A 24,463-nucleotide genomic window follows, 5' to 3' on the forward strand; every position below is an offset into this window, starting at 1 on the left:
TCTGTGTTTTAGTCATTATCCTCCAAACATAAAACAGGCAGTTCCGCATATCGTTTCTAGACCCAGCAGCAGTGCAGTAATCCTGGGAGAGAAATGGATTTAATCCAGTGGATGTTGTGCTGACCTAGCAGGGGAGGGGTTAAAGTATAGGCTGGGGATTGGTCCAATTACTTCAGCATAGCTGCAGCAACTCCTGATCCCATTTAGAGACCATTCCAGGCCACATCCAGCCTCTTTACGTAACATAGTAGACCCTTAAGGTCTGTTTATTGATGCACCAATAATCTGCTGAATGGTTAACCAGTGGTCAATGCTCTGTGTGATCATACTGGATCCATAAACTGCTCTCATTTGAATGTGATCTTCGTGTTATTTAGCTTATCTTTTATCATCCACCCCCTAAACGAGTAGTGAAAGGCATTGCATTATGCTGTATTCTATCCAGAATGATGGCCTGGTTAGTTTTGTTATTTTGTTGTCAGTGCTGTCAACTCGTAATAAACAATTAGTTGACTTCAATAGACTTTAACACTGCATTTATAAGCAATCATGCAAAAGCACAGATTTAATTCCTGGGTTTACCAGCTGGGTTGTAGACCAACTTATTTTAGGAATATGAGATTGAGTCAAGAAGTCCAAAGATTCTTAACCAAGTCCAGACCAAGTCTAGAGCAAATTGAGTCCTGTTCAAGACCATAAGTAGGCCAAGGCGTCTTTCCAATATCTATCCTCTGCTTTTCTGCAGAACCACATAGCTTTGATAACAGCACAAATTGGTTAATGCAAGCCAATACTAGATAATCAACTATTTCTAACAATGGTATAAATATCAAATGTAGCAAAGCAAAGGTAAAGCACATTACTGGCCCGTATAACTTACTCATTTGCAGTACGAGTCAAACCCGAGTGTAGGAAGGCATGATTCTAACATACAATACTAAAAACAGACTTCTGTGTTACAGTGCTATTAACCTAGTTTAGTCAGATGTTTATTTCACTTTTCTATTTATTTCTTTATTAAGGAGTGTAGGTTTAACAGACAATACAACCATGTTTCACATTTGCTGGTTTTGGTTTTGGTTTTCTTATTAGAGGAACTGGCACTACTACTCCTCTTTTGTTACATATAAGAAAACAAACAGAACCCCCCCACCCTCACAAGAACTGGACAATTAGTCACAGCATTGTATCGCTTACACATCCTGATTCATTTCACATGATAAAGAACAAAAAACACCCAAAATAGATCAAAATAAAATACAAAATGAATTCAAACAGAATAACTACAGTGGGAACAGGGAACATATAGACTTGGTCAGGGGGCAACTTTCAATGAATTCAAATATGATATAAAGAGCTGTAATTTCCCATAATGCTCAGATGTTTTAAGTAAAGAGAAAGAAATCTTGGATGAAGACCAGAATGACAAATTAGACTCTGATGTTCTGACATCATGTTGTGTTTTTTTGATTACTGTTGAAGGTCTCGAACAACAAATAATCGTTACCAATAAGGCTTTTTAACAGACACAACTGTAATAATACACAGAGTCATTTCTCAGTGTGTTGTTAAGGATTTGGTTGTGTATGGATCTTTCCTTCTGGGTTAGCGTCTGACATGTGATCTGCATTGTGACTGTGGCCGAGATGCTAATCGCTAAGCAGCCCAGGCCATACTGCTGCTCACGGTAGCACAGTGCACAATGTCTCACTGGATTCTGTTTATGAGCTGCTGTCAGATCACAGTTCATATGACAAAGAGTTGTCAAAACATTTTACGGTATCAGTGACAATTGTGACGTCAGTTCAGGGGAAATGCACCAGCAGTGACGGTGACATCTGAGACAATGATATAATGCTTCCTGCACCCCAAAACTAGGAGAGAAAGATTGTGATCTCACTGGGGATCATTGCTGCAAGTCATCCAACTAACTACCTGTCTTTAACTACCAAACAAAGGCAGAAAAAGTAAAAAACAAGCTATGATTTCCACCATAGATCATCCAACCGGAGAAAAGGGCAGCATATATAACAAGAAAAAGTCCATGTGAGAGAGGAATCACTTTGCACTAAAGATAAAAGAGTTGAACCATCTAAACTGAAATATTTTGTCTAAGTTTCTAATAATCATTTATTTGACTAATGGAAATGGAATTTCAGGTGGTTTTTTCAAACTTTAAGGCAAGGCAAGTTTATTTACATAGCACCTTTCAACACAAGGCAATTCAAAGTGCTTTACAAAAATGAAAGACATTAAGAGCATTAAGAAATATTGCAGCAGAAACACATTATAAAACAGTCATTTAAAGATAATAAAATAAACACCACAGGTATAAAATACATGAATACAAGTTGCAGTGCAATGTTAGATAAGATCAGTTCAATTAAAAGCAGCGGCAAAAAGAAATGTTTTCAGCCTGGATTTAAAAGTAGTAAGAGTAGCAGCGGTTCTGGGAGTTTGTTCCAGAGATTTGGAGCATAATAACTGAACACTGCGTCTCCATGTTTAGTTCTGACTCTGGGGACAGAAAGCTGTCCCGTCCCAGAAGACCTGAGAGCTCTGGATGTAGCAGGAGATCACAAATATATTTTGGGCCTTCAATGCTTTATGAATTGATTAAGATCAACCTATCTGACTGTCAATTCCTCTTCTTGATGTATTGTATATGGATATGTGTATATATTTGACATACTGATTCCTGATGTGATGTCATAGTGGTAAAGTGTTTGTGAATTGTGTGTACACGTTAAGAAGGGATTGGTGTTGTTGGGTGCATGGTGCACGGTTAAGCCCTGTAGAGAGAATGAAGAAAGTAGCCTGTGTACTGTGTACTGTGTGTGTGTGTGTGTGTGTGTGTGTGTGTGTGTGTGTGTGTGTGTGTGTGTGTGTGTGTGTGTGTGTGTGTGTGTGTGAGTGTGAGTGTGAGAGAGAGATAATGACCGAGGGAGAGAGAGAAGATTCAGCATGCAGGTCCTTCATGCATCACAAGACTGGACTGTCAGAGTGTGAAGGCCGGTGAAGACTTACTGTAGTCTGGGCCACGCTGAACCCGACTGAAAGACAAAGAGGGGGGAATGTTAATAGACTGGATCAAACCAGTCATGTATTTATCTCTCCAGGCGTAGGTCCAATGACATTCCTCTAAAAGAGGCCAGGGGTATTATGGGAAACAAGAACCATCTAGTGCTAGGGCTATTTTTTGCAACCTGAGCGAAAACCTATAATTTTTTTCTAACTTCATGGACATTTCTCAAACATGCAGCACAAATACATATCAAAGACCTCACAAAAATGTAACAACAATGCTTACTGTGGCCTAGTTTGTAGACTAGTTTTCATAGTAAAAGAGCCGATAATATCTTGATTCTGTGACTAGCGCTTTAAATTTGAGCTGAGCTGCTGCTGGCCACGCCCCTTTGGAGCATCATGATCTCTCCTCTGAAGAGAGAGTTTCTAACAGAGAATCTCAGCTAAACGCTGCCGTGATTAAACGCCATATTTCATTCCAAACCACATCCAGCATTATTTCTGAAACACTTCTCAGTGTTTACCTCTAGAACAGAGACATTATATGTATTATATTACAACAACTCTAAGTCCCTCCTGCAGACATCCTGCTGAACACACAGACACACAGAGGGGCTGCGGAGGGGATTCAGCTCGAGACTGTATATTGGGGATGATAGGTTGGGACGTGTCACGTGGGGGGGGACGTTGCCAGGAGTTCAATGTAAAGCCAGCCCACATTTCAGTTATGATGTCATATTGGCAGCAAATCTGGATCAGCTCGTTTGTACCCCCTTATTAGATATGTGGGTTGGGAGGAAAAGAGAGAGGGTTGTATTTTCTGACACTTTGTGAGTGTCTTTACACACTGGGGACACATAGTTATGTATAAAAGACATCAAAAAGTGCATTTCCATAATAGGGGGCCTTTAATAATCGTGTGATAATTTAGCTTTCAATATGGAAACATGTGTGCTTCTGTCATTTATGATAAACAATGTCTTTGCATTCGATTAAACATTCCAGCTGTTGGGCTCTGGCTTTCTTGAAATGACCTCATTCAACCGAAACACCATAAGATACTCCCAATAAAATGATGTAAGTGGCCTCTGTGTGTCCTGTCAGTAACTCATGTGCTGGGGGGGTTCATCTCAGGTCAGCTTTTTTTTCTCCTACAAACTCAGAGTTGTAAGGGTTTTGCTAAATACCAAACCCAAGTAATTTGGTTTGAATTGTTACTTTGCTTAATCTCCTTCACAGACTTTACATTTAATGAATAGAAACAAAAAAAGGAGCTCATAACATCAAATACTCTGTTAATAGGGTTACCTACAGGAGCAGAGAGACTGTTCATGGCTACATACTGCATATTTTTCACTAAACAGTTATGTCTTATTTCATATGTTATAATGATTTCCTTATTTTCATCACAAGGCAATACATCGTTATCTTATGATTAGAATTAGGCCTCCTTTCATCATCCACTGCTAATCAGACTGACTCACCATTTTGTTTTCACTTCACCATGTATTTTTCAAGCCAAAATATCTGCAATATGAGCCGCAATTCAGAGGCCTGGAAGCACAGTAGCAGTGACAGAGGCTGAGCAAAGGTCATTATCAAGAAAAGCCTATTCTAGGCGTTAACAGCGGAGCACACTGTGTGTGGACCTGGGAATCAGGTGACTTTAGACTGGACAGAATCAAAAAGCTCTAACAGGAACCACTTTATATTCACCACAAGGAATACAAGCAGTCAGTTAATCTATCAATTAATGAACTAATGAAGCAACCAATCAAGCAATCAACAAATAAATGAATGTGTTAATCAATCAATTATCAAGAAAATCCACCTAGAAATTCAAACAGATTCTTTTGATGAAATGGAGACGCAATGTCTACCATGCAAGTTTATTTAAAAATATTACCATCACATTTTCTTTTTAGATAATTGTAAGATGAGGTATGCTGTTGAGCTACTGTAGAGCTAAGTGCTAACATGCTAGCCGGTTATCACAAGGAACAACATGTCCCGAGTATTCTGTTTTATTTCCTCACTGCTCTTCTTAACTCCACCCTGGAATTTTGCTCATCATTGTACGGCATTTCATTGAAAACACATTCTCAAAGAGTTAGAATAAAGTTATCTGAGCTAACTAGCTCCATCCGTACCATCACCACTCCTTTATTGTGGAGCAGTAGAGGGTCCATTAAAGAGAATGGAAGGGTTTTACAAATGTACTCCCGCAATACGCCAATCCACTAATCACAGTAATGACATTAAATGGAGTTTACATTTATTTAAATGTTGTTGAATTAGACAAAATGACTTGTTGGACTGGAATACATTTTCATAAACTCATTTGGAACTTGAGCTAAGACTTGTGGCTTGTTTGTGTCATGCACAATAATGACCTAGTCCTACCTGTGGTATCGGCAGGTAATTCTATTAAATCATTATTCTAAACCCTTATTCTAAACTGTTTTGAGATGGGGTACACATAACTGACTAGGTTTGCTATGATTCCACATCATCAGCTCACAGCGACATATTATCACTGCAGCATAACATGGAGCTTTGCAGATATGTCACACTTTATTTCCCTCACCTTGCCTGATTGCCTCTAGTGAATCAGCCGCTCATTTAGAAGGAATGAGTATGTCATATGTCAGATGTCCTTTGTGGTTACCACTAATGAGCACAGCTGGACATGGATCCAGGCTCCACACCCATAATACTCCACACACCTCTTGACTTATAAGCATCTCCAGCTTCAGAAATAGCAACAGAGGTTTTGTAATGTGTCAGGCCTCCCTGCTGCACTGCAGCACACCCACATGCTCTCCCTGCTCACAGCCCAGCAGCTGGGAAGTCTCCTAGCATTGATCTGAATGCAGGAGTTAGCCCGCTCTGCTGGGATGTATTTCATGTGAAGATAACTCACGTCATTTGCTATCAATTGTTAGCTGCATCAACCATCCGGAACTTGTGTCATGAGCATAGGCCTCATTTATACTGGGGACACTGTCGTCTCTCCACCACTTTTGGAAATGGCCAATTTGCTCCCCATCACTTTGCATTAGGATCATTTGTTATGAATGTTCTGGAAATAGGGTGCACAAAGAATTGTACACTTTTGAACATGTGTATTTCTGGCAACCCAAGGTATGCAGTTTGGACCTGAAAAACTCTGAAAAAAGTGACGCCCGTGTTCGTGAGAGCAAAGGGCTCTATTCTTTGGCACACAGCAATTTTTGCATTTCAAAGAGATGGCAACAGTGGCATGACGGGTTTACCATGTGTAAGAAAATCTGTAGCAGGCTCTAAAATCTGCTATACGGCTTTCAACCACGGCGCAGCATTACCTTCTTTTCCACTGGCCTAATGGCTAATACATGTTTACATTTGACCAACTAATTGCTAGAGTACCACTGTTTTTCATCTGGTAGGCTTTAGCAACATTTGGCTGCAAAACGGTGCTCAGTTTGCCGCCTGCTTCCAACACAGAGGTAGCTTAGCGCTGAAGCGTTAAATGATTCCCTTGTCAGTGGACTGTTGACTGTGGCACAGCAGAGCGCCATTGTTCAAGCTTTAACACACTGTGGTTTCTATCCTGACAGGAATGATGCATTGTGGATGACAGAGTCGCTCTCCTGAGACAGTGCTGGGTTTGTGTAAAGACTATCTTTCTGAGCCATTTCACTAAAACACAGCAACTAGCTGATAAGGGGGCATATGCAACTGCAAAGCTACTGACAAGATAGATGCATGATTGCACTATTCTCATCTACAATTATGGGCCAATAATAATTGTCATTTCTCACTATAAACTATAATTGGGTACATTACATATCAAATGCAGTTAGTAACTCCTTTTGCTCATTACGTGTGAGGGTCTTGTGACTAATATTATTCACTACCCAGTTCACCATGTCATTGTATTTCAGCTTAAAAATACTGACTGTGAAATATATACACTATATAGTGCTTCACAGAATGGCAAAAGTACCCTCTAGTGTCCACAGCATGATGCTAAAAATACCACAATGCAACGTTTTGCTTCAGAGAGACGTCACAATCTCAGTTGTGTGACGGCGCCTGGATGAAGCAAATTATGAAGGCAAATACTCTTCAAATCAGATCCATCAGTGAACTCTTTCTGTAGCGTTTACTGCGTCTCACAAGCTTCCTTAGTGGAGAATTGATTATTGCTGATTGTTGGCTTGGAAGTTATTAAAATAGCTACAAAGACAACTTTATGTTAAGAGTATTATTGTAATTTGTTTGGCAAACTACAGTATTCCAGGAAGTGGTTTCTGACACAGCCACTGACATCCATCATGTGAAAGCTGGCTCCTCTTCAACAAAACATTCACAAGAATATGTCGGAGAAGACAATAATCACTCAAGAAAAGACAGGGTAAAAAGGAATGGTGTGAATTTGATATTCACATTCGATCTTTTTGATGCTTTAATGAAAAACTTGCTGCTCACGGCTGTGGAAAATCCATCCGCCTAGCCCGAGACCGTCTCCCAGTCCCAGTGTTTATCCTTTTTCTGATGCCATACCACTTTATGCCTCCCCCCTGAGGCTCTAATGGCTCAGATGATCCAGTTGCGATGCAGACGAGTGAGATTGCATGTGACTGCAGTGTGTTCATGTGTGCAGCAGAGAGAGCGACACACAAACAGCAGAGTCTGGTGTTTAATGTGCTGACTCGCCTCACTGATAAATGAGATGAAGCCGCAGCAGAGCAGGAGCGTCTTGTGGTGGGTGACGGCTGATGATGCCAGGTAATCTAACAGTGAGGGAATCTAACTTTGATCAGCACGCCCCCCCCGACACCTTCTCTCAACATCATTCCTCAATCTCTCAGTCTCCCAGGTTTTCCCATCTAATCCTGCTTAATCTCCCATCATAATTTATATGAAATTGTTGCCAAATCATGTGTATAGGGAACAGACACAGGCAGAGCTGAAACCAATCTCTCACCTTCACTTATTTCAATATTACTATATTATATAGGTGCTTCGTGTGGGGTAGTATAAATATTTGTACTTAAGTGTATATTGGCGCAACACTGCTTGTACTAGCATGAGTGATATAAAGAAATCACACACACAATAGTTGCATTCTTGTTATACTATGTTGGGAAGAATAGAATGCTGGTATTGGATTGGGAATTGATGTGAACATAATCTGACTATCAGAACATTTTGGATTGGTGCATCTGCTTTTCGAGAGGACATATTCTGCTCATTTCCAGGTGTATATCAGTATGTAGTGTCTCTGCTGGGACATGTCTCCATGCTTTAATGTTCAAAAAGCTCTTTATGTTCTCATACTGTCTGTGCTACAGCACCTCTTTTCACCCTCTGTCTGAAACCAGAGCCCAGTCTGCTCTGATTGGTTAGCTGGCCAGCTCACTTTTGATTGGTCAACCGCTTAGAAATGTCCTGCCCATTAGTCTATCACGTTACATGTGTTGGAGCCAACATAGCGATGTAACACGTACGCCTATTAAAAAAAAGGAGTTCAATGGAGGTGTTTCGGGGGGAGGGGGATTGTGTGGGAGAAACAAGGAACACAGGGATTTTAGTTGTTGAATTGTCATAAATGTTGGTCCAAAACATAATTGCTTGTTAGCTCTGGTTTGGTCTCCACCAACTGCTGGGAGAAATAATTGTCTTCAGCTGAAGTAGACAGCGAGCTACACGAGGCTGCAAAGCTTTACAAGATTGCTAATAATTATCTGTGGCTTTGTCTTAGTTTTAGTACACATTGCCATTTCATCCATTTCTGATGTAATGCAGCTATGAATTTTCAGCTTTTAACAGTGTTCAATATAATCCAGTTTTAATTAAATCTGAGGATGATGTTAATAATTCAGTGAAGACCGTATCCCAGCATGTATTTGGTCTATCTTCTTTAATGACTGCGAGCTTGTGTGGATCTTTTTACAAAGAACAGGATGTTGTTGTTGAGCAACAACAAATAACTTCTTTTAGCATCCTGAGCACATTTTGCACATATCAATCTCTGTACAGGCTACCTGTTTTTAATAGCTTATGGCCTCTTGTCTGACGTGGTTTTCAGATGTGTATCTGGTATATCCCTCAGGTCCTCAGGTAGTCTCTAGTTGTTCCTACGCCAAGGCCATGTAAAGGCAGAGAGGGTGGACATCTTTAAGACAACTGAAAACACATTTTTGTTATATAATAATAATAAAGTATACTTTATTTTAGAGTAATGTAATTGTTTTTTAGAACTTTAGCTTTTTATCTTTATGTTCAACCCTTCACGTTGCCTATGACATGACTTTTGCTATACTTATAATCATGTTTTGGAGTATCACAGTGTAAACGCTGTGTCTGGTCATTACACCGTCATGTAACTGGTTTCTATTGCTGTGTTGCTACCATGTATTTTTACCATATTAAAAAAAATGCTTCTATATAAATTAAACTAGTGGACTAACTCTTTAAGCTACATAATTCAACTTATTTTCAGTGTTTTACAAAAAGTCAATCAGAACTTTGTTTGTCTACATTGTAACAGTAAAATGCTTCTTGATGCAACAGTACTATCTTGTCAAATACTGTATATACACACAAATAAAGTCTGCACTTTGACTGCTTTTACTTTTTGTTACTTTGGTTATGGACTTTCACTTTAATTAAGTATTTGTCAATAATGTATTGATACTTTTACTCAAGTAAAGCATCCCACCATTAGCAACAGCTGCCATCATAGCAGATGCTTTTGCTTGATTAACAAAACTACACCACCATTGTTTTACATGTTGTTATTGTTCCAAACATTTGTATCCTCTATTTTCTTAGAGATTTCTCCTTGGCATTGAGGATTGAGTGTGTTTGGTTTGTGGCGTTTTGCATCTTTATTCAGGATGTTAGCGTTAGGTTTTTTTATGCCTCTGGCTTTACGGCAAATACTGCAACACATTGAGCTTCACACACTGTTGCGTGCTCATAGCTCGTGCTCGCTACAGATGGCATATAAGCAAGGCTTAAGTATTCATTAAGAGCGGTGTTGGTGTCCATATGACAGCTCTAAACCAATATTTACTTAGGTCTGGTTTTGTCCCCAACATCTGTTTGTGTTTAGTCTGCCAGCCGCATGGTTCTTTTGTAGTCGTAATGTGCTGGGCAGGTAGCGTGTATTGGATTTAACATGGGGCCGAAAGTGACTGTACAGATCTATCAAGATGTCTAAGCAGAAAAGAATAGGACTGTCTGGAGCTGTATGTGAGAAAGATGTTTCCATTAACGGTCAGATAGTGTTGGCTCTAAACATTGCTAGAGGCCATAGTGGGTTTTAACAGCATATTCATTAGAAACCTGATCCACAACTGAATATTCTGTGGTTAGAGCATGACTTAGAGCCCAGAGGATGTGTGAGACAGGCGCTGACCTCTGAGGTGCAGTGTTCTGGCAGGTTCGGGCAAAAACACCACTCCTTGGCCTTCCATGCTGTCTGTGGTGGCTCTTTCATTACAGATCCCAATGCAAACGTTCACTGCTTCAGATATCTCCCATAGTCCTGTATATAATGTACTATTGACAGTCTAGGGCCTCCACGGCATGGTAGTTATCATTATGGTCTTTGGATCATATCTCCTTAGGTGTCATTGACGCGCTAACAGGCCTGAGCTCGTGACCGGGTCATTATAACATCCCTGCATGCTGCTCTTACTGCTAATGAGTCGTGCTCCCGTTGGCGCAGCAGCAGAAACAACAGCTTTTCGTGTGCTCGATTGATTTTTCTCAAAGAACAGCTCTGTTCATGACTTGGTATTCCCCGGGTGACACTGTTGGTTCTGATGTAAAACCCAATGATGCAGTGCAGAGGTATCAGCACCTGCTTATCAGAACAGCTCCCACTGGGGAAATCTCAGGGCCCCTGGATACCATATTATTGCAGTACAGAAGGCACAATATGACCTTTTTTAAATATTTGGCAATATTCAATTCATATAGCTTTATTAGCATGACCGTAATGACATACAGTAATTGCGACATCTATACATAAATATACATTTTGAATGAATGCAACAATAACATGTTTCTTGACACAGAAAACTATATACTTTTTAAACATGAACTAGAAAATGTATTTAAAAAATATTTAATATATATATATATATGTATAAAATCATATATATTGGATAACAATATGATTTATGTAATATTCTAAGTATTGGATAACTAACTATTCATTGCATTCTTTCAACTGCAAGTTATGCAGTTTACCCTATGACCTCACCTGGAAAAAACTAAACAGCGACTTGACTCAAAGACCAATTACTTCATTTGTATTTGGATATTTATAGTTTTTATAATAATAAAGCTGTCCACATATCAATACAATATGTCTCTCCGCAAAATACATTGCAAAACTATGCTGTATTGGATTTCTCACCTGTTTGAAACATACAGTGTCTACTTCAAGCCTTTTCAATGAATGTCAGTAATAAGGATCACTTGTGTTCTGTTTCATTTTGCACTAACCTACCTTGGTTTTATGAACACAAGGTGATGATAAGGTGCTTTTATTATCTGACCTGAATCTGACCGTTATTTTTATTCTTGAGGGACTTGATGTCTGGAAAAGCCTCTGCATCATTTTTTCTGGAGCAAGGTTTTTTCCTCCCTGCCTATTTTTACTAACTGGGTTGGAACTAAACCCTTAAGTAACATGGCAGTTGTCTCAGCCGACTTGAATCTGGGTCATTTCACTCTTCGGATGAAGGAATGTTTTACTAAACAAACCACGGTTGAACCTGTCTTTGACCTGTGCCTTTACGACTAATCCCTTTCTGTTAAATTCAAAAGAAAGAGATGATTAGAGCTGTGTCTTCTGGGACATTTTATACAACCCCTGCTGCAGAACTACGCTGTGGTCAACTTTAGGCAGTTCATTGATATATATTTATAGGCTTTCTTCCCTGTGACATATCTGATGGGATTGCCTGTGCAGCGGCGGTCTCTCAGGGAAGCTTATGAGATTATAGTGTGCAGAACGTTTCCTGTGAAATTGAAAGAGGGATGCTTTTCTCTGCGCAGAGTGGAGAGTGACTCAGATATTGATGGGGAGGAAACATGTCACCTACTAAAATAGGCCTGACGTGCTGCGGGGCTGTTTCCACAGAGAATTGGACAATCAATACTGAGCAAAATGCACTAAAATAAGCCGACTTCCTCTGGCTGTTACTCAAAAATAGTTGGTTAGCACAGGAAGAAAACAAATGATTAACCTCCAACCTGCTAACAAATCACCCTCCCTATCTCAAACACTACTACCACTACTAATGATGTCATTATACAGCACTGCCAAACAAATGCCTTCAAGCAGATCAAATCAAACTGGTGATGCAAAAGTAAAAAAGGTTTTGAAACAAGTTTAGTCTCATTCCCAACAATTGTCTAATCTGAGTTCTGTAGCCATCACTATGAGAGGACATGTTATATAATAAAAGTTGTGTATTTATGTGGAAGTCATCCTGCCAAAAAAACGTTTAAAGTATCATAACTGTGTCTCTGAGCTTATTTTCTGCAGATTTCCATAATTCAATGGTAAAATCCCATTGGTTTTTGACAAGGGAACCCTATCTGATGCTAACATCTGGGTCAGCCTACAACATACAACAATACGTAATCTCTGCACCGCTCTACAATCTGACCTACAGTTGTCGCTGAAGTACAGACTACCCCTGTTCACTGTCTCCCCAAATACTCCTGCTTTGGTTAAAGATCCTCTATTATGCCAAATGCACTTTTTGATGTCTTTTATACATACATTTGTTTTCCCCGGTGTGTAAGGAGACTCACAAAGTGTCAGAAAATACAACCCACTCTCTACTCCTTACCCACATCTCTAAAGAGGGGGTACAAACGAGCTGATCCAGATTTGCTGTCCTTATGATGTAATAAGGACAATGTGGGCTGGCTTTACATTGAACTCCTGGCAACGTCCTGCCCATGTGACACCTCGCAACCTATCGTCCCCCATATACAGTCGGAGACTTGAACTCCATACTGTTTCAGAAATAATGCTGGATGTAGTTTGGAATATTAAATGGGGTTTAATCACGGCAGCGTTTAGCTGAGTTTCTTCGTTAGAAACGTATCTATTCACAGAGAGCTGCATGACGCTCCAGGGGAGCGTGGCCAGCAGCAGCACCAAAGGGGCGTGGCCAGCAGCAGCACCAAAGGGCCGTGGCCAGCAGCAGCTCCAAAGCGGTGTGGCCAGCAGCAGCTAGTTCATTTAAAGCTACAGTCACAGAATCAGCACTTCAGGAACAGGGCTGAAATAGAGGGGGATGAGGCATGCTACAATGGGGGATCTGTTTGGTATTCTGAGCAAAACACTTCACAGACAAGTTATGTATAGATATTGCCCTACAATATATTGTTCAAATATGGCAGAAAAGGAGACCTTTAAGTTTACTCCAAAGCATTCCTGCGGCACATTGCTGCACTTTGTGAACTTAAATCAGTTTTGATCTGCTTACCCATGAGATCCTGAGGTCATCAATACAGAAGGCACCATAATCCTCACAAAGATCCTGTAGTGAGGGGCACGTTATTATTTTCAAACCTTGTAGTGTGGGCATGTCTGAGATTAGAGAGGAGAAACATCTGTGAAGTTTCTCCCTCTGTGCGCACTATGACCTGATTTCAAAATGGGTAGGATATTTTAAACTCCTGTAGTCTGAGCCCAGCTTACCTCCACTGCACATTCTGTGGGCAGAAACCCAAGTCGGGTATATGACCTTTGGACTGTGTAGCTCCTTTAACTGCTTGTAAAAGATTGAGATAGCGACTTCCCAGACAAGATTTAAAACAGAAATAAAGTTAACACCCAATGGAATGAATATCTAGTCATAAATGCTTTAATGTTACATTGCTTTTAACATCTGACAGGACACTGCAATGCAAACAGAACAACATTAACACATCAACCGATTCAAGTATCAGAGCCACTTTTCCTCTAGCTCTGCTGCTGATCTCATTGTGTTGTTGGCTGGATTTGGACTGCTTGTCATGTCCTGGTATTGAACCTCTGCGATGAATAGCGTTAGCCTGGAGCACATCTGTTCAGAAGGCTAATCCACTAGAAGCTGGTCCCTTGCATAATGCTCCCACGGGGCAACCTCTCCATCTGGCACAAACATGCCACACAACAATGGAGTAGCTGCAGCTCTCCTGAGAGGAGCAGAGCTCTGATAAGTAGCTCAACGCAGCCGACCCCCTGTAGCATGCTGCTAACAGTTTCCTTTTACACATATTGTCACATCATTCTTATGGTGTGCCTTTTCTTGCTCAGGTCGGCTTGTTTGGTAAGAGATGACAGGGTGAGCAGGACTTAAAATCACCCTGAAGGGGTTCCTTTCAGTTATCCTGCATATAAGACGGCTACTTACAAATGAAATCAATATTTTGACTTCAACATTCAACATTGCGCCGTTTTCTTGTATTTGTTCTCTTTTTACTGGGGTTCAGCTATCATGAAACCAGTGTTGTGCATTTATATTTTATACTTAAATATTCCAATAAATATTCAAAAAACATTCCATGCTGTTTTCTTTTTGGCCACAGCTGACCTTAAGCTGAGCTGACTTCATTTTGTTGATTGCACATGGTCCCTTAAGTTTCCTTAGCAATGGAGTGCTATTGAAAATAAGAAAAGACCACTGAATGTCCAAATTAACCAATCAGAATGGCTCAGTTGTTCAACTAAGCCACGTAATAATCTTTCCTGCTCTAAAATAACACAGCAGAAGATAGCCTGATAGTACACAGGCCTGTTCAGGTTAGGATCATCTTAGACACTGAGGCTAAATGTTGTTTATTAGCAGCTGAAACTTTCTCAGGTCAGTAGCATTTAGCCAGACATTCAAATATTGTGTACAGAACTGGGCAAGGCTGTGTGTGTGCATTCCTAGTCTGGCTCAGTGTGAAGCTTACAGCAGAATTTTTACATTTAGTACAAGATACACATTAACCTATAACCTCTGTTAGGGTGAATATTTTCAGTGATTGAATATCGTTGTCATGAATAGTTGCTTCCCATGTTAGCAATCATGAATTCCAATCAGGAGTGCATATTCCTTTAGAAAAAGGGAAACGTTATGCAGCTAATGTTCACTATGTGGATGTTAATGTTAGACTGTGTTGACTCCCAATGAAATCAGTTGATTTTGATTAGTTAAAATAAGGAGCAACTCTAGCATCTTCTTATAATAATTCCCCTTAAACTGCACTCAAATGACATCAGGAGGTAATCTATGGTTTGGGCCCTGGAAGCTTGCGCCGCTACACAGCTGTCCTCTGTTCGACTTCGAAAGGTATAGTTAACGAGGGCAGGACTTAAATCATTGGGAATTTTGAGTGGATTGTTTGCAGGAATGGTATTGCTGAGATATAATCCCAGTCAAACTGATGTTAAGATCTGTTGAGGGTGTCCCTAACTTGTGGTCAATGAGAGAGAACTGAAGACCAATAATAGAAGGACTGACAGATGTGTGTTATCTTAATAAACGTAAATTAATTTAAATGCAATTACAATGCAGGAGGGAAGTAAACCTGTGCAATTTGCGTCAAGTTTGCGCATTTGATCAGAATCATCTGTGTGGATCAGTCCTGGAGTAACAAAAACATTGAGGAAGCTGTGTGGTAATGAACCTGCTGGATTATTAACCTCATATCACGAGGCACAGGGCCCGGGGCCACAGTACCGTAACTTCATATCTTAGGTCTGCATTTAAGATAGAAGAGTTGAAGATAAGAGTAGCTGATCAGTCAGAGCGCTATTGAGACTGATGAAGTACACATTGACTTTAATTAAATGTATCATATCAGTACATTGCACATTATTAGGTTAGTTGAAAGCAAGCATATTAAGTTGGACCTTAAACTTAATATTATTGATTTCAACTAACCTAATAAAGTTGTGTTGACATTTTAAAATGAATTAAAATCAACATTTCTGTTTTTTCAGTGTTTCTTCACCACAGTTGCAGATTTGGCTCACCATAATGACACAGATTTTGTAAAGATTGAAAACAACTAATGCAAACAATCCAAAAGTAGTGCAAAAGTTGTATGTATTATAACGTTGAATGCAGTTATCTAGCTGGAATACTGTGAGTAACCACAGAGAAAAGGAATGTGTTATCTTTATGCTCAATCACTGAGCCCCTTTAAAATCTCTGTGTGTGCTACACAGTGTTGAGTCAGAGTCTGTGTGTGTGTGTGTGTGTGTGTGTGTGTGTGTGTGTGTGTGTGTGTGTGTGTGTGTGTGTGTGTGTGTGTGTGTTACACCCTCCTGGCAGTGCTGATAAAGTAAAAAACGTCTTGAAGGTTTCTGTGATAAAGTAATGGGTCCAGCCTTGAGAATAGCCTTCTACCCTCACTGTGAAGGAATGCAGAAAATATTTGCACAGCCTCCTCCATGTTGCAACACTGCCAGGCAGAGATACACCTAAATGTGTCCGAGTGTGTGTTTGGCTGGGAGAGCTCTGGGTGCGCCGGTCCTAAAACAATCACGCCTGTACTGTAATAAAGGGCCAATCTGTTTTATGTTGTTGGAGTTTTAATAGGAGTCTGTAGGGCGTATTTAAAAAGAGCAGTGGTTTCCAGTTAATTTGAGAATCCAATTATTAGATCATTCAAATCTTTTCATCCATGCAGATGTAAAAATACAGAAAGTATAATGCACATGAAACACAGACATACAGTCACAATAGTTTAGACATACAAGTGCAGGAAAATGTGCGGGTGTTACAAAAGTACACGAAAGGAATATTAAATGTGAGCTGTCTCATAGTTTTTAAAAGTATAAAATGCTAATACCTTTTACGAAATATGTAATCCAATCTAAATCTTTAAGGGGCCCTATAATGCTCATATTTGTATGTAGTGTCTCTGCTGGGACATGTCTCCATGCTTTAATGTTCAAAAAGTTCTTTATTTTTCTCATACTGCCTGTGCTGCAGCACCTCTTTTCACCCTCTGTCTGAAACCAGAGCCCAGTCTGCTCTGATTGGTTAGCTGGCCAGCTCTGTTATGATTGGTCGAGCGGCCTACGAAATGAGACGTCTAGTCTACGGAGCACTTCCTGTTTACGTCACGTGATACTTACTGTGTTGCGCTCCAGAAGGCCTGGTAGCAAATGACTTAACAAGCTAACTCAGCTGAAGAGGATCCAGACACTTTGCTTTTCCTTTTTTTGTTGAAGCATTTATTGGAGATTACTGCCGGCGATGACATAAATAGAATAAAGATGAAGCTGTTCCTTTGGCCTCCAGTAATGTTATTAGACCAGTAAATGATGTATATATAGCTGATGTCCTTTAATCATATCATTTCCTATTAGTCTTTCTGTAATAATACAAACATGTTTGTTAAACTAATCAATAAAAGCAGAAGAAGCTCCCAGGGATTTTAGCCTTTGCAAACCATTTACATGCACAAAAACCTATACGCACACTACAGGAGAGGGGAAACCCCAAAAAGAACAATACAGATTCTTTGATTTGGTTTACAATTGATCAAGGTTTAAAAAGTCATGAAACAGGTGCTACAGGTAACAGTAGATTTAACTGATTTAAGATCAATAATCCATGTTGGTGGCCTTTTCTTTGCAATTGTTTGAACCTTTGTGTGGTGTTCATATTTTTTTAGCCAGTGTTCATGGGTCTAGTGGACCTGCTGCATTTTGGGGTTTCTAATTCAACACAATCAAAGTATTTTAAGATAAAATACTTAATATATGTTTACTTTATCCCAAGGACAAGTATTATAAACAGCATACATGGTTAATATTTGCCCTTTACCTTTGTTAGATCACATTAAAAGCTTGTTGGTTTTTTAATAAAATGTAATATAAAAAGTAAATCTATTAGAATCAAGATATAAGTGGAAAAATGCAACACATTCACAAAAGAAGCTAGGTTTTTCATAACTAGTGCTTTTTATTTATTTGAATTTCATCTTGAATTCAAGCCATTCAAGCAGTTTACACAACACAAGCTGAACACATGTCAGTAATGTCAGTCTAGACCACACATCAGTCCCATTGAACACATTGCCTTTCCATTCCAGCCTATACACCACATGAGGGCCAGAGTTTGACTGTGTGTGTGTTGTATATGTACATTGCACTTGATGCATGTATTGGTGTTTTTCTCCCCGTCTTGGTTCCACACACTTCACAGCCCTTTTTTGTTTGTTGCTGCTCTGAAGTTGTTGCTACCTAGAATAATGAAAGATCAGGAGTTTAAAGAACACCTCACTCTCTCAGAAGGCATCACACACTTACTTCAGGCTCTGCACGTGGTGGTTTTGTATGTCAGGTGTAGGTTGTTTTGGAACTAGCCCATGCCCAATCTCATCCTCTTCTTCAAAGACTCAACATTTTCAGAACTGTGATCCTCAAATAATGAAACCACTGCCTCTACATCATCATCAAAAGGCCCTCTCAGCATTGAATCTTTTGGCCATCTTGATCAGTTGTGATAGGAAAGCTATATTTATTACGACCTGTCCTCCAATTTGCAGCTGTGAAAAAATAAAGAGAACACCATACAATGGTTACATCAAAATAATGACCCACCAGTCAGGAAACTAAAAACTGGCCTACTTTTACAGAAGTTTTAGGATCTCTAACAGGACACAATGACTTTGTTATGGTGCAGGTTTTTGCTTTTTAATAATAGACACTGCTCATGGTCATGCTCATGATGGAACTCAAATCAATACAGTATGTTATTGTATTCCACTGTATATATTATAATTAATATATTCCAGCATTAAGAGTCTGAAGATGGCCTACAGCAGCACAGAGCCCTCAGTGAAAACAGTCTGTAGGAAAGTGTCGCTGTCATCCAGGATAGGCACAGCACCGCCTCTAAAAATAGTCCACAATGTTTAAATTTAGGCTCAAATGTGTTGTGTGCAAAGGATGCTGCTGCTGCATTTAGGGCTCCGTCTGCCATCTTGTGGGGGAAATGGAGCAATTGCCATGTGGAGGGGGCAGCAGGTTCCCGAGAAAAGCCTGCATCATGTGGTACGATCCCCGGTGAGGAGGAGAAGAGGGATTGATGCGTATCCGTGCGTTTTTTTGCGTATTACTCTTCTGATGTGCAGTACTTGCGCGTGGTGTAGGGAGAAGATGAAAAGAAGCAGCCCGGAGGGGGAATAAGGAGGGAGGAGAGAGCAGACACGGGCAAAGCTGTTCCGTGAAAGCAGGAGGAAGGAAGTCAGGATGAGGAGAGGAGTAGCGGAGGAGGTGCAGGAGACCAACATGAGATCCAGGGTGTGAAGGCGAGGAAGCGGGAACATTCAGCAGGAGGGATGCTGCTCACGTTGCTTTTCTACCTTCGAGTCAAAGGTAGGGGGTGGGGTTAGGGTGGAGTTGTCTGGGACTCGCTCGGCATCAGGTCACCTGAGGTCTGCATAGAGAGAGCATGGCAGGCTCTGCAGAAATGTTGCAGCGATGATACGATTAAAATTCACCCAGAGATGGAAATAAGCCACTTTGATCTTTAACTGCAAACTGCTGGTACGGATTATCTTCCATTTTGGCAATTTTTGACACCAATATGTCTGCTTGTATCGTGTTGAATGCTGATGAAAAGTCTAGGAAAGAGGGCTCTTGCATCAAATCAATGCACAGCTTTTATTTATTTAGTGTGTGTGTGTGTGTGTGTGTGTGTGTGTGTGTGTGTGTGTGTGTGTGTGTGTGTGTGTGTGTGTGTGTGTGTGTGTGTGTGTGTGTGTGTGTGTGTGTGTGTGTGTTTAAAGAGGCATAGAAAAGATGGTTGCTTTCTGCCTGTGGCCCCTCGAGCAGCAGCAGGCAGTTAGACCGAAGAGTCATTTAGGAGAGGATCAATTAGTGACCATGACACCCACATGCCCTAGATATGCGACTATATTGATATGCAGATATCTAAAACATATATAAGTTGTTGCATGCATTTTTTAGTTAAATTGCAATCAGAGCATGAACATCCATTTTTCCACAAGGTCATTTAAGATTCCAGAGTAGCTGTTAATCATCAGCAGCTGCTTCTTAATTGAAAGTCCCAGTCTTTGCTCGCTGGGAGGCTCTGCTCTGTCCGCTGCTCTCTGTCAGCCCTGACAGCTCGTGCCTCTCGGTTCCTCTCAGAACCGCGGCAGTTGCTGATCTGGATCTCTTTTAGACCCTCAGTGTGTGTCTCTGTGGAGCAGTAACTGTAATCTGGTTTAAGGAGGCTGTGGCTTGTCTTAACCATCGCAGCAGTCTGAAGCAGCATGAGAAATGGGTAGAATGTACTCTATATGCTGTTCACGGCTGCGTTCATGCAAATGAGCTACTTGAAAATTGATATCATAGGAATTGGGAATTTGCATTGGTATAGAAGAATGGAAACAGAAACACAGTTTACATGTAAAATATAGAGCAGATATTGAAAAAAGGGAGAAATATTATATATCAAAATATAGAAATAGACATAACACAAGAGTATAACAAATTAAAACATGCTTAGTATTTCGGAATTAAAAATACAATTCTGGGACTTGGTACTTTCAATATGAACTGCACTGTACAGTAGGTGCCTGTTGTTATTATATTACACATTATATTTGAAAGACATGCACATTGGAATAAGAGAATACAACAAACTTCCAAAGCCTAGCAAACATGCGAGCGACATTAATGACATTAAACATAGTTGATTAATTGTTATAGTTTTTTTGACTTGTTGTTTTGTCTATAAAATGTAGGAAAATTGTTAAAAAGGCTCATTTATAAAGTAATCATGCTTTCAAGTGCACATTAATGTTTCCACCAATGTTTGGATGTGAAATCAGTGCCCAGCCTTTATTTGGTGCAAGTGCAAGAGCATTTCCTGTGTTTAAAAAACAAGATCATCTAAAAATCTAAAATAGTACGTTAATATATCTTAAAGCAGCAGACTCATGCTTACTCAAATTCATGTTTAATAATATAGTGTTTGATGTGTGTGTGTGTGTGTGTGTGTGTGTGATAGAGTCACTGATTTTACACACACACACACACACACACACACACACACACACACACACACACACACACACACACACACACACACACACACACACACACACACACACACACACACACACACACACACACACACCAGATATTTGACTATATGTCTCCAACAATACGAGTTATATACAAAAAAGCAGAACCACTGTGCTGGTCAGAGGGAATGTGAGATGCAGTGTGCATTGTAACATTTGATCCGTCTGTATCCGATGATACCGGCCTCAGAAATGAGTTGATACTGTATGTAGCCAAGCGTGTTTCAGTGTGTGTTCCCACCTCCTCAGCTCTCACTGGGCTGATATGGATGCGGGGGTGACACAGTGATAGACTGGTTGCCGTGTGGCTGACTCATCAATATTTGACACTGACTTGTGACACACACAAACACACACACACACACACACGCACACACGCACACACACACACATCTCTTCCAGAAAGCCCTATCCTTATAGGGATTCATATGACTCCTGAATCCGGATAAAAATGCTAGTAATCCCAACTTGGAAATTTGGCTGACTTTTGTAATTTCATGCAATTGAAATGACCGTTCTCTCCCTGTTTATCTGGAACATGCTCATTAAAAAGAAAAAGCTTTAATTAGAAGTCAAACTAAGCGGTTAGTCATGCCATTGTTGAGCATCCCCTATCACTGAGGTCTAATTCTGTCTAAAAATGCTTCAGAGCTCTTTCATTGATCTAAGCTTCTTCGGAAATGTCCAGAAAATCACTTGGCACAAAGTTCCTTAAACCCTGATAGGAACTTTGACTGTATTTTTTATTGACAAATACAATCAGTAACACACGGCTCAATGCTGCTGATTCCCTAAGAACTCATTAACCCTCCTGTCCTGTTCGGGTCAAATCTGACAGATTTGCTACTTTCATCAATAAATATTGTGTTTGCATTTGATTGCTGCAAGGCCTTCTGATATCCTCGCCAGTAGGCATTTGAACTTTCTAAACTGCTGATTTTGGTTGAATTTTGAGTGGTTCAGTCATGTTCCTGGTAAAAAATGACAGCCATTGGGCCGCTGTATAGCTATTCTAGTAGAGCTGGTGGCCCATTTATCAGGACTTCCCATGCGGAGGACCAAGGTACGATCCAGCTTGGAACCATATACACAGGCAGACTAACGCGGCCCAAAAAATGAAAATGACTGCCATATAAAATGAATGGGTAACCCTCATGTTATTCCATCAGATAGTACACACCCACACATAGCCCAAATGTTCATTTTGGAATACACTTCCAGTGTGTATTCTTTGTATGTTCACTGCAGTCATTTATGTGAAACATTAGTCTGAGACGTTGTTCACAGATTAAGAGTGTGTTAAACAAAATGTAATGATAACGAATGGTTTTAGTGTTAATGTAAGAGCAGTTAAACAGACCGGACAGGAGGGTTGAACACACAGTACAGTGTATTCTCAGTATGAGAGCCCTGTGCTTTCTTTTGAAGGGTGTTTGAGGGAGGGGCATGTGTAGTGGGTAGCAACTTGCTGTTACTTTCCTGTGAGCCAGAGGAACAATGTCTGGAAATGAGTCAAGCCCTCGTAAATGTCCTGTCCTGGAGAGATTTGGCAGTACCACCCTGTTCTCCTGCTTAGTGACTCCCTACACATGCCACAGTGCAACAGCAGCCAGCCGTCTGATGCTCTTCACACCTTCCACCCACACCATGGCAGGACTGTGTGCGCTGGCCTTTGCATCCGGAGGTGTAGTATTGTGTTTTTCATTTGTCTGTTGTGGCTACTTCAGTCTGCGTCTTTCTCACTCTGGTTGGACGCAGATAAATGGGGCAGTGCAGTCCTCCTGGTTATCCACAGGGACATGTTGTAATAGGTCAGCTTTGTGAAGGTCTGCCAGTCTAGAGCGAGTTGTGTGTTGCAGGCGCAGGCGCAGGTAGGAGTACGCAGTGTTTCTGGTTCGCTTTCAGGCTGGGAGGAGGATCCTAACAAGATGTAAACACGAACAGATCTGCCCCCTGAAGCTAGAACATCTTTATCTGTGTGGATTAATATCTGATTAGGAGGGGTACAATGTGAAACAACAGGGAGTCACACGGATGTATTTATCTGTAGCTGTGTTGTTTGTTGACTGGTTCTATACTTTAACAATATTTACAATATCATGATGATGAGTCACAGCAAAATGGCAATTGGAAGAAATCATCATGACAACAATCTTGCTTCATTTGCTGTGGTGGATTGTTACTAAGTACAGTTACTCACTAGCTTCTTTAAACATTTCAATTATAATACAAATATACACAATTTAAATCAACTGATAAATCATTATAAGTTAAGTTACCCAGTTTTATATAAAGCAATTCAAATACATCCCACTTTTACCAACTACAACATTGAAGTGATGAAGAGATTATTGCACCAATAGTTATCATACCATCATTTAAATGATATATTGTGCTTGAATGTGCAAGATTAATACTTTACTTAGTTACTTTAAGTATATTTCGATGGTCATCTTTAACCTTCTACTTGAGTACAAATTTGAATGCAGTGAATGCACTTATAGTAGTATAGACTGTAGTATTGCTCATCTGTGCTCGTATTTCAACTGTTCACCTCAGATTTATCATTAGCGGCACTGCATGCCTTTGGTGCTTTATACATCTGTCACTTCCACTGCAGCAACTCTCTAATGCAGGGGGTGTCCAAACTTTTTTCTGTGAGGGCCACATACAGAAAGAGATACAAAGGCATGGGCACCTCATTAGAGGTTTCAAGGTTTCAAGGTTTTATTGGTCATATGCACAGCATATACAACGTATATGTTGGCAATGAAAATCTTATATCCCATGCTCCTCCAACAACTCAACATACATGGTGCAAATAAGATAAATAAAATAGTGCAAAAAGAGAGAAAAATATTTACAATAACAACAATAAAGATTCCATTATACTTTTAGCATTTGCTGAGGGCCAATTAACGGCCCACGGGCCGTAGTTTGGACACCCCTGCTCTAATGAGTGGTGTGAATTCACACTGAGCACACCCCCCAAGCTCATCCCAAAATGACTCCCAGTGCACCCGAGGCCAGGAGTGTAGTCGGGCTGCTGTTGTTATTTAAAACTGGGTTTATTCTATGAAGCTAAACTTAAACAGCAATGTAACTTAAAATGACGGCAGCTCTGATCGAGGTATTCTGTAACTGTTCAAGTCTGTTCACATTTTCTTTTCCATGAACCAGTCTTTAAACACTGCAGAGACCATACTGTGTTCCTGTTAGTGTTTACTTCCTGTCTGTCTTCTTCTATTGTTTACTCTGATGTCCAGCACTCTGTCCTTTAACCTTTCTCCTTCTCTTGTGCCGTTTTTTCTTTTCTCTACTGGGG

At 40.3% G+C, this 24,463-nt stretch overlaps 1 protein-coding gene across 5 annotated transcripts in view; it reads left to right on the forward strand.

Moving 5' to 3' along the window:
* The window catches only part of prkcz (protein kinase C, zeta), a 136,146-nt gene that overhangs the window by 27,592 nt on the left and 84,091 nt on the right, over positions 1–24,463 (forward strand). The window contains exon 1 of one of the 5 annotated variants that reach the window (XM_063892666.1): positions 19,113–19,420. The exons of the other annotated variants lie outside the window; for them this stretch is intronic. Coding sequence (XP_063748736.1) covers positions 19,384–19,420 — 37 coding nt within the window. The 5' untranslated portion in view covers positions 19,113–19,383. Of the gene's footprint in view, positions 1–19,112; positions 19,421–24,463 lie in introns of those variants that run through there. 5 annotated transcript variants of the gene reach the window in all.

This window comes from Eleginops maclovinus, chromosome 1 (assembly GCF_036324505.1).
Source record: "Eleginops maclovinus isolate JMC-PN-2008 ecotype Puerto Natales chromosome 1, JC_Emac_rtc_rv5, whole genome shotgun sequence".
NCBI lineage: Eukaryota > Metazoa > Chordata > Actinopteri > Perciformes > Eleginopidae > Eleginops > Eleginops maclovinus.